This window comes from Talpa europaea (assembly GCF_964194135.1).
Source record: "Talpa europaea genome assembly, chromosome: 11".
Taxonomy (NCBI): domain Eukaryota; kingdom Metazoa; phylum Chordata; class Mammalia; order Eulipotyphla; family Talpidae; genus Talpa; species Talpa europaea.
Window position 1 is genome coordinate 16,865,455 of NC_140078.1, and position 11,818 is coordinate 16,877,272.

Here is an 11,818-nt window from a genome sequence, read left to right on the forward strand (position 1 = left end):
CCTCCCTCCATCCGGGACAGCAACCCTCAACCCTCTAGCGTGGCCTGCAGAGCTGCATGTTGTTTCAATTTGGGGCCTTGTTGTGCAAAAGAGTTTTCACTTTCTGATCAAGTGTTGCTTCTTTGATTCATGCTTTTGATCTAGCTACACTGATCCGCTGTGTGTGCGTGTATAAGGGGTAGTCGTGTTATAATTTTCTCCCACAAGGGTAAGTTACCCAGCACTCACTGATCTTCACTGCCCCTTCACTTTATATCAAGTTTCTGTAGACACCTGTGGTTCTTTTTATGAGGACTTTGTGTCATGGAGCTAATCATCTAATAGTCAAAGCTATGTGGACAAGGAGAACGGCCTTGTAAAAAGTTTTGAGACCACTTTAGCCAAGTTTCACACTTTTCTTATCGAAAATTGTCATGATTCTTCGGGTCCAAGTGATGTTAGAATCATATTCTCAAGTTTCATGGAAGCTGATTTAGAATTATTATTTGATCGCATTGAATTTACATATTATTTTCATCAACTGAAATGTTCCATGTATTGACTTTTCCCATTCATGACATACATCTATTTTAGTTTTGTTTTATGACTTTCAATTCATAATTTTAGAGTTTTCCCATGATGATTTTATGAGTCCCTAGTTAGAGCTTTCTTTAACAATTCCCAGTCTGTGGATATAAAAATGTATTATCACTGTTTTCAATGACTCTTGACTGTGGTATGGGATTGTGTGCAGAGCATCGATCTTATGCTCAGCAAGAGCACACAACACACTGAGTGGTACTATTGGTATGTTTTCTTTGGGGGTAACTCTTGTAACATTAACCTAATGATTGAAAATCAGTTTTTACCTACATCTTAGGCACATATGCGCATGGTTTGAAAGTCAAGTAGTTCCACAAGTTCTAATAGGAAAGCTGGGGTCACCTAATATGACCATGACCACCTCCCAGAAGAAATTCTTTTCAATGCTTTCAACTGAGTGTTTTAGATTTTACTGCCCTATCTCAGAGAGGATATACTTGTATTGCTATGTTTTGATTTCTCTCTCCTAGGGATTATTTATTGTCTCCCCACAAGGGGTGATGGAGATACACTGTTCAGTTACCCAACATCATACCTCTTGCATGCAAACTTTCTATCCTCATCCCCTATATTTTTCTAAAGATTTATCTATTTATTTATGCAAGAATGGGGTACAGACCAGAGGTGCGGAAGGTGAGAGAATTCACCAGAGACAGAGCAGGGAGCAGAACATGCAGATGGACCGAAAACACCACTCGGGGAGCTGCAGGCAAGACAGGAGAGGTCTGCTGCACCATGTGGAAATCTCCCTGGCTGGCTAGGAATTGAACCCGTGCTGCAGAGGCTGCAGACAGCTTCATGGCACTACACTCAACCCACTGCGCCACCGGGGAGGCCCCCTGTTATACTCTGTATGGCCCTTTTCAGAATATTGCCTGAAGGAGCTACACTAGACCCAGTTAAAAGCAGACCCTCCATATGATTACATTATACACCTTGTGAGGTTTTTGAACTTGTGTCAGGGACTGAAGGGAAATTTTATTCACTGTAAGGAAATCCTTACCAAAGCTTCAGTGACCCACAGGCTCTTGAAACCCATGAAACTTAGCTGGTCAGCCCTGGTCAGTTCAGTCTCTCCCAGGACAGCTTGCGCTGGTCACCTGTAGTGATGACATCTCCGAGTTCTGATGCTCAGTTACAGACACTGCAGGCAAATGTCTTCTTAGACACATTTCCTAGTTTCTCACTATTATAGTCCTCAGCAGGCCCTTGGCCTGTGAGCACCTCTTGGTGGATGGGCACAGACTGTCTACCAGCCACTCACATCCTAGGTCCTGGGCATGGGCGTGTGGGACACAGCTTGTATCCCTGTGGGATTCTCTTTTTCTGGGGCTCCTAAATGGACAGTCACGGAGACCCCAAGAAGGGGTAGCAAGCAAGTGCAGAGAGCACAGGGCCCAGGGTGAGGCACTATTTCTACGAGGCTACACAAGTCTCTGAACACATATGAGAAGCTCCTGACCTTAAACTTCCCTCCATCCCAGCTTCACATGGAAGTGTGTCAACACCTCGTCATTTCACCACTGATGTTAGCTTCCTCTTGTATCGCACGCCGGGCTCCTCTCCACAGAGCAGAGTCTGGGCTCCCAGCACATACCCGGACAGAGCAGATTCCTCCAGTTCCAGGATGCCTGCCCCTGCCTCCTGGACCCACCAGTCTCCTTGCCTGCTGCTGGCTTTAGTCCTGGGACTCACAGGTGAGCATGGCCATGGGAAGATCCCCCCTCCCTGCCCTGGATGCCTCTTTAGCCAAGGAGTTGTAGGGCATTCAGGTAAACAAATGTAAGCCCACTGGGGCTACCACAGAGAGCCAAGGACTAGACATTACTTGAGAGCAGAGAATCAGGGATCTAGGCAACGTTTCTGTGGCTCTGTCACCTGCAACTGTTATCAGGGACATCAAAACAGATGATGATTTGACAAGTGTGTTAACTTGGCTGATCCTCACAGCATAACTGTTTATGACGACAATTATTGTCCCTGCTTTGCAGAAGGGGAAACCGAGGCAGAGAGCATAACGTACCCAACACCATCTACCCAAGTCTGTGGAGAAGCCAGAGTCCACGTCAAGGGCCAACAACTTCAACATTCATTCTTTTTACCACGTTATGCTGTTGGCTACTTAGTGGAGGCTCTTGCAGAAAAGTTAGACATGTGGAGAAGGAAGTAGAGTCTAGATATAGGACAGAGAGCTAGGACAGAGGAACAGGAGGTAGGACAGGGTTGAAATCCTGCTTTGTGCTCACAAACTTTTGTTATGAATGATAGATGGTTACTATGTACCAATATTTTTAATGAGCATTTAACATACACAGTCCTCAAAACATACTCCTTGTATACTAGCAACTGGACAGCTCTTCATATGTATTTGCAAATGCATGTATGTTGTGGTGTATGTGCATGTATGTACAGGTGTGAGAAGTGTGCAGATACACACACACTCTTGTGGGATTTTGAAAGGTTTTTTTCCTTTGTTCTCTCCAATCATTTCTCAGTCTGTGAAGTGCACATTGACAAAAATTTAGTTCTGAGTCTCTCCACTCTCTTCCTTCCCCTTCTACTTCTCCAAATTTCCTCTTGTCCTCTTCGAAACTATTAGACAAAAAATTCTTCTCCCTTGGTAAGAAAGTAAAGTGTGTGCATGATTTTCTTGGAGTCCTGCCCTCGTGCTGCAAGGGGGTGAGGAGAAAGAAGGGGATGGAAACACAGAGCCTCACCTAGACCGATTCCATCTGTCCTTGCGCCCACATCTGGGTTTGCACCTCTCCCCATGCGCTGTCATCCAGCGTCCGTTCAGGCCTCAGGAAATCTGGGAGTGGAATTCTGTGCATTCCTCCTTGGAGTTCCTCCTCCAGGCTGGATGGGCTGAGGAGACAAGAAGGGGGAGGTGCAGGTTCCTGAAGGATACAGAGAAATGACCCCTGTGTGTGATTCTAGCTGCACTCCTATCTCTGTCATCTATGTCCCCAGAAGCCTCTCAGCCTCAGGAAATCCGATGAGTAAAATCATTTCAATTTCTTGAACCCTCACCATGTACCAGACACAGCGGGAAAGGCCTGGAGGTGTCATCTCCTGTGACCACTACTCTGAGGGAGCTAACTTATCCCCTCCTTACAGATGGAATAACAGAATCACCTAGAGTTTCAAGGTCACTCACCCTAACTGGCAGAGGTGCGATCTGAACTCACACGGTCTGACTAGAGTTCCCGGGTTAACCACCACCCTTCTCGGTTCTGTGTGACCCGTCTCCTCCCCAGGAACTTTCTGCAGCTTCTGTGCGCGGGTGGGGGAAGGGAGAGTGAGGGAAGAGGGTTTGTGACTTTCTTCTCTGGGTTCTTCCTCTTCCTGGAAGCTGTTTGCATATTAGACCAAGTCATCTCCAGGGGAAACTCTCGGGATTTCCGCTCAAAATAGACACTGGGGTCTCCGGGAGGTGCAAAAGTCTCCTCTGTGTCAGGCGCTGTTACGGGCAGGAGAGGTGAGTTTCTAAAGGAAAGAGACAAGGTCGTTGCCCTCTTGGAGTTATGTCTCATGGGAGAAATGACAGCAGACAATAGACACGCTAGGTAAGTGCAAGACACGGTGTGTTAGGGTCTGACCCGTGTGAAGGGCACAGAATGAAAGTATCCCAGGTAGGAGAACTGCCAGTATCTGGAGCAGGATGGATTTTTTTAAAGGACAGCATGGGTGGCATCTCTGAGAGAGAAACTTGAGCAAAGGTTAAAAGGAGGTGTGGGATGAGATAGGTAGATTCTAGGTTAGAGCCTTCCTGACAGGGAGCAGCACGGGCAGAGGCCCTGCGTGGAGGCTTTTCAGTTCTGTTCAAGGATGTGGGCTCCCGTGAGTGGTGCCATTGCAAAGTCAGAGAGAGACGTGATGGTCTGACATTAGCTTTAATCATGCTAGCACTTGGACAGAGAAGCAACTAGAACATTTAAGGGGTCATTTCATGGAGAAACAAGGAACACTGGTGCACGAGGACGACTGCTGTAGAGACGGCGAGGTCAGACCTTACACACATGATGAAGCAGCAACAGATTCTCTGACCCGCAGGATTTGGATGGGAGAGAAAGAGGCAAATATTTGAGTCTGAGCCTCTGGAAGAATTAGGGGCCTCAGGAGACATAGAGAGACCTGTCAACTGTGAGCTGTGCTTTTCCATCCAAGCACCATGTCCAGGGGGCTTTCAGGGAGAAGGTCTGGCAGAGATGTAAACGCAGGAGCCACAGAGACAGGGATGACACTTCCCCATCATGTGGCTACCGCTGACTGTCTGATCTTCTTTCATTCCTCCTTTTCTCCCTCCAGAGTCATATTTCTTGCCATTTTTGTCTACCCCACCACCCAAAATCCTCCTTGAAATTAAACACTCCCTCTGTGATCGAGACACACCAAAGGCCCCACCCTCTACAGCCTGTGCCTCCTTAGGGCATGTTTGTGACAAAGGGTGGGAGGTAGGTGGGTCTTCCCAGCTCACACTCTGCCAAGGTGAACCGCAAATTGTGTCCTAAGAAATAAAAAAAAGTCAGAGGATTTGTCTGAGTCCACCAACAATCTGCTCCTCTGATTTATAGCCCTACCACCTGGGCTCATGCCTGTTTTAGGACACTTTGAACAAGAAGGAATGTTCTGGCATTTCTCTGTTATCTCCAGAAACCAGGTAGTGCAGCTGCAGTGAAAATGAACAGCAAAGTGCTGCACCTGCAGGTACATGACCACGGACCACTCCTGTCTCTGCAGCTCACTACCCAGGGTCCCAACACGGGCACCCCCCCAGTTCTTTCATACATAGGCTGAGGTCGCTCCCTCCTTGCTGTCTTGCCCACTGGTTCCATCTCCACCTTCTAGAGCAGGGTTCTCAAGTCCCTCAGCCTTGAGCCACTTAGCCCAGCTCAAAGGCTTGAATCAGGGTAGTCACCATGCCTGACCACATATTTCATATTGTGGCAAAACACACATCACATAAAACTCACCATTGAACCTTTTTTAGGGTGTAATTCAGCGGCATCAAGTACGTTCACATTATTTCAAACTGACACCAGGATGCATGTCAGAATCTTTTCAATATCCTGGGAGAAGTCTCTGTACCCACAACAATAAATTCGCTATTAATCTTCCCCAGCAGCCCAAGGTTACCCTTATGCTCTTACTTGTCTCTCTGAATTTGCTAATTCTAACTACTTCATGTAATTAGAACTGTATATCTATCCTTTTTTTCTGATTAATTTTATTTAGTAAAATGTCAAATTTTATGTATGTGAAAGGACATAAATGATCTCATTCCCTATTGAGGGTTGAGAAATATTCCATTATTTATGGCACATTCTGTTTATGCCTTCATCTGTTCATGGAAATTCATTATTTTAAGCCATTGACTCTTAGAAAAACATTATAGTGGTAATAGACACAAATACACCATGATCGTGGAATTGGAAAAAAGCCCAGACTTGAGACTATGTTTTCCTTTTATTAAATACTTTGTTCACTGCTTATAGGGAGCTCAGCACCTTATGTTCATGCAAGCACCCTGGGAACAACCCTGTCATGAGCACATGATCTATGGAAGAGGTTGCTGGACCCACAGAGGTTCTGGCTGTTCAATCCATCCTACAAACACACCCACCACTTCCGCCCCCAACCAATGGTCTCAAGACTCTCGTGTCCATGAATGTAAAGGACTGAAATGCAACATCTCCTGAGACCACAAAGTGTCCAGCCAGTATTTGGTGTAGCATGACCCTTCCAGAGATGGCTCAGGCACTAACCCTGCCACCTCACCCTCCCTGTGCCTCAGTGTCCTCATTAGGAACAGCCTCACATTACAGGTTCGTTGTGGGGGTTCCATGTGTTGACACCCCCATGTGCTGAGCTCAGGAGCCCCCGAGGTGAGCACTTGTCAGCAGGTCCTGGTGATAACCCTGAGAGCGCCCGCAGGTTCCCTTAGGATGAACAGGAAACCACTTTGCTTCCCTGCAGGAGCGGCCGGCAAGGAGGAGCTGCAGGTGATCCAGCCTGACAAGTCCGTGTCGGTGGCAGCCGGAGAGACGGCCACTCTGCTCTGCATCCTGACCTCCCTGAGCCCTGCGGGGCATACTACTTGGTTCAGCGGGTCGGGTCCAGGCCGGCAGTTAGCCTACAGTTTCAGAGGAGGAGAAGGCCCCTTCCCCCGGGTAACCTATGTCTCAGATCCCACAATCAGAGACAACAAGGACTTTTCCATCCACATCAGTAACATCACCCCAGCAGACACTGGGGTCTACTACTGTGTGAAGTTCCAGAAAGGGAGCCCTGACACAGAAGTGAAGTCGGGACCAGGCACGCAGATCACCGTGAGTGGTGAGTACCAGAGGACCCCCCGCCCGCGTGTGGCAGCAGGTCACTGTCACGCCCTCCTCTGTGAGCAACAGCTAAGAGTCAGGCGTGGATGTGGGTGCTGGTCTACATGGCTTGATTCACCCCCTTCTACAGACCGCGGAAGTCGAGGCTGCACAAGTCATGCCTGTTGCTCAAGGTCATGTGGCTGGGAAATGGGAATGCGGTCTGGAACCCCAGACTACCTGGCTGCACAGCTCAGGTGTCTGAAGAAAAGTTACAATTTTTTTTTTTTACCCTGACAAAAGTATTTCCTTGTGCTCCTCTGTCCATGTGAGCAACTTTTTGAGGTGTGCTACTTCTGAACTCATGGAGCCCCTGGTCGCCCCACAGAGCTCACCTCACTGGGCTTGGATTCCCACCCTCTGGGCCTCAGGAAGACATGAGACACCCAGTTTATGACCCAGCTTCATTGCTCGGAAAAACTCCCACCTCTAAATATTTAAAAGGGAGCTGAGGCAGCTGTGAATAGGGGCTGAGTTCCCCAAAGGCTTTCTGCCTGAACCCCAAGCGGTCCCTGAGAAAGTCTGTCCTCCTTCCTTTCAAAGTGCCGCAGCTTTCCATAAAGAGACACCTTCATGAAAACACCTCGGATCTCATTTATGTGTGGGTGTCATTCCCCCAAATGGCTTCCTAGTGGGCCTGTAACAAGAGGCAGAGAATTCACCATCAGTGGTGTCTGCTGCTTTCCTCAATGGGGTTCTTCAGAGCAGCTGAGGACTTGCGACATTCCTGGGTGTGACCCTACATGCTTCCCCCGACCCCAGACAGTGTCAGGTGGGTGGTGACCAGGACGGGGACAGCAGCCACAGGAGCTGGATGTCAGCACCTGCTGTGAACCTGCCTGAGTGGACACATCCTCACTCCTCTGCCGGGGTGAGGCTTTGATCACTTTGCACAAAAACACACATGGAGGCTCAAGGATGCAGAACAGAGACCAAAGTGGTCACTCATATGCCGGTTCTGCCTGCAGTCCCCTGGGCTCTGCCCCTCCCCAGGATGAGAGAGTCGCTTCTGACACTTTCCAGGCCTGTGTCTGTCTCTTATTTAATGACACTGAGAGACGCCCGCCTTGGCTTCCTCAGGCTCAGGGATCCTTCTTTCCAGCCAAACCTGACGCTGAAGCCAAGGAGAACCCCTATTCACCATCATCTGTACCCTTCCTTTTAATCAGAGCTGGACACAGATGAGACCTACTCGGAAATTGTTTAAAGAATGAAAAGTTTGGGCCTCCCCAGTGGTGCAGTGGTTGAGCGCTGGGTTGCGAAGCTGCCTGCAGCCTCTGCGGCGCTGGTTCGATCCCCGGCTGCTCCCCGGCCACCGGAGGAGGGTCCCACATGGCGCGCAGACCTATCCTGCCGCCCGCTGCTCCCCTCAGCAGTGTACTTCGGTCCTTCTGTCTGCTCTGCTCCCCGCTCTGGCTCTGGTGAATTCTCTCACCCTCCCGCGCTTCTGATGTATCCAGTGCATGTATAAACAAATAAAAACAAACAAATAAATAAATAAATAAACATGCCTCTATAAAGAATTAAAAAAAAAAAAAAGAATGAAAAGTTTGAATTAAATCCCTCACCGCCCACGGGGAGAGCTGGGAGACCAGGCCTGGGCTCATCACTGATCTCTGTTTATCTTATGAAACTTGCCTCCGCGGCCTGCTTCCCTCATGCATCCCAGGAGCAAGAGCATGCGTCCAGTTTCACAGATGAGTGAGGAAGGTGCCCGGCCCCCTCTCCTGGACTGGCAGCCTGGTCCAGCCTCCACAGGTCCCCTGTCCTGCTGCGTCCTCCTGTGTTGATTCTCTGACCTTGGAAATGCTCTCAGGCTGGCAGGTCAGGAACAGCTACAGAGACAAAGGCCATCTTGTTCCTGAGCCCAGACTAATGTGAAATCCCCCAGAGACAGAGAGGGGGACTCTGAACTCAGGCCTGCAACCCTGTCAACATTCCCTGATCCTGGTTCACCTCTGGGAACTTGGGTGTCCCTAAATGAGGGTGATGACACCCTCATTTAATAATCAGGTGAAGTTATAAACAGTGTCACCTGCTTATCCTTGGGGAGTCACAGTCACGCTTATTGTTACAAATGCTTCTTCATAGCCAAACCCTCTCGCCCTGTGGTATCGGGGCCCACAGAGAGGGCCGCCCCTGGGCAGACGGTGACCTTCACCTGCCAGTCCCACGGCTTCTCCCCCAGAGACATCAGCCTCAAGTGGTTCAAAAATAGGAAAGAGCTGCCAGCCCCCCGGCCCAACGTGGACCCCCCAGGAGAGGCCGTTTCCTTCAACATCTCCAGCACAGCCACGGTGCCGCTGGCGTCAGGTGATGTCCGCTCCCAGGTCATCTGCGAGGTGTCCCATGTCACCCTGCAGGGCGGCGGTCTTCGCGGGACAGCCAACTTGTCTGAGACCATCCGAGGTGTGAACCCCCCCAGCCCAGCCCTGCCCGAGAGAGAGCCTACTCCTCCCCACTCGCTCCAGGCGCTGATGTCCCAAGTCCAGTCCCACCATTCTTGGCCATCACCAGCCCTGCATGTGCAGGTCACTCCCCCTGTCTCCCCAGCAGCTGCCAGGGCAGCAGCTCCTCCATGCCGGCAGTGAGTGGGCAGCTTCCTGAACTTAACCCATAGCCACCACATCACTGGGCATCCTCTATAGCCCTGCCCAAGGTGCTTGGGGATGGCATTTATTTGCCACAGTGATTGTGATCCCACTGCTGCCTGCAGGGGCGGGGCCTGTTGATTTCCCTCCTATTACCCTCCAGTCCTTGCGCATCTACTATGGGCTGGGCACTCTGCTTAGTGGTCGCACACACATGCAGAGAGAGCCTCAGTGTTGGAGGCCGGCTGCCTTCCCACCATGTCCTGGGTGACGCACCTGCTGCAGTGGGGGTCAAGTGATGGGGCCCCTCCCCTGGGATCTGTGCCTTAAGGTCAGAGCTTCTGCCCTGGGCTGTTACAGTTTCGCCCACCTTGGAGGTTTCCCAGTATCCCCCGGCAGGGAACCAGGTGATTGTCACCTACCAGGTGAAGGAGTTCTACCCCCGGAACCTACAGCTGACCTGGTTGGAGAACGGAAACGTGTCCCGAACAGAAAAGCCCTCGACTCTCCTGGAGAACAAGGATGGGACCTTCACCTGCACGAGCTGGCTCCTGGTGAACGCTTCTGCCCACAGGGGATATGCGGTGCTCACCTGCCAAGTGGAGCATGACGGGCAGCCCACGGTCTCCAAAGCCCTCACCCTGGTGGCCTCAGCTCACCAGGACAAGCAGGACACAGGTGTAACTTTCACAGGTGTAACTTCAGGTAATGCCTCAGCTCCAACTGACCCAACCTTTTATATTTTATCTTATTTTTTTAGTGCCACCGGTAACAATTCATGTGTTATTGATAATCTAGAATGTACAGCTATGAACAAAATTTAAAGGAGATGCCTCATCCCAATGTTCACACCCCGAGTGCCCACAGGTCAAGTGTTCAGAACCGAGCATTGCAGGTCAGGGACGTAAGCATGAAAGAGAAGTGGGGGTTGGAGGTGATGCTCCCACTCTCAGTCCTGCTCTTGCCATCTGCCCCCCATAGTGGCTGCAACAGCCAGGTCAGCCACCCCTCCTGGCTCCCCACAATCTACTGAATCTCTAGTCTGTGCTGGTCTCTACACCCCATTATTCAGCATCACCGGCTGATGCTGCGCTTCTGTCTGAAGTATTGGCCTGTCTCTGTGGGAGTGTGAGTCTGGAGCTGACGTGGGCCAGCAAACATCACAAGGACTCACTAAAATACACACCTGCAAGATTCAGTCCCCTGTGACTTCATGTCCACGTCAATACCCTGCGGTTTTAGAGTTATAGAGAAGGGACTCAAGGAGCAACAGGGTGGCGGGTAGGAATTAATTTTCCCCCTTTGAGTAGCTGTTGGCTGCAGAGACCATTTCTGGAGAGAAGCAGCTGCTCTCTGCACTATCCTCGGCCACCCCAGTGGACAGAAGTGGCCCCGGTGATTTGGCCCAAGGGGCACACCCCACATCTCAGGTCCCACCAGGGCCCAGTTGCAGCCCCGCCCAAACATCAGCCCCATTCCTCACCCACCAGGTGCTCCCCAGCCAGCTGTTCTCACAGGTCAGACACTGCAGGGCCCTCTCCACCATGGAGACCATCCCTGGGGAGCGGGCGGCCTGGACTCCCTCCCTCAAGAGCTGCCCACACTCTCCTTGCACATGTGGTAGGTCACTCATGAGACCCTGAGGTTTGACTCGTCTTATGCAAAGAGCAAATCTGGCATCATCCTACCAGACAGTGATGGATTTTCATTGTTTTGGTCACTCTGCTCTTGCAGGGCCCCCTCAACTCCCTGAACCTCACATTCATAATCAGTAGAGCCGGTCATCACCCTCCGGCACCTCAGGAAGCTCTTTACCCTGATTTCTGCCTTAATCTAGAGAAGGACACAGGTTCAAGCTTCAGAGGGTTGATGGAACAGGGGAGCCCAGTGGGTAGTGGAGGCCCAGGGAAGGGTCCAGTGTGGCCCCTAATGGCACCTCCTGTCCCTTGTCTTCCAGGCAAAGAGCAGTCGATGCCACTCCTCATCGCTCTCCTCCTGGGCTCTAAGGTGCTGCTGCTGGTGGGTGTCTCTGCCTCCTACATGCACAGGAAGCAGAGGCCCTGACTGTGAGTCCTGGGGAGGGAGGGCAGGCCAAGGTCTGTCCCGGGAGGGGCAAGTTCAGGTGGAGGGCAGCCCCCAGGTCGCACGTGGTCAGGGCCCCTGGGAAATAAGAGAAGCTGACACACCTCCCTGAACACCCTCAGGAGGCTTAGGTCCCTCAAACATTCCCAGCATCCAGAAAGTGTTTGGGGAACTGCAGAGGGTGTT

At 50.7% G+C, this 11,818-nt stretch overlaps 1 protein-coding gene across 1 annotated transcript; it reads left to right on the forward strand.

Annotated features, from left to right (window-relative positions):
• Nucleotides 1-2,209: 2,209 nt before the first annotated feature.
• LOC311179431 (signal-regulatory protein beta-1-like) lies at nt 2,210-11,614 on the forward strand (the record flags this gene model as incomplete). Its single annotated transcript, XM_084246640.1, has 5 exons — nt 2,210-2,279; nt 6,559-6,918; nt 9,051-9,368; nt 9,911-10,255; nt 11,508-11,614. 5 exons carry the CDS (start codon nt 2,210-2,212, stop codon nt 11,612-11,614), a joined length of 1,200 nt encoding a protein of 399 aa, XP_084102766.1.
• Between the last annotated feature and the right edge of the window lie 204 nt (nt 11,615-11,818).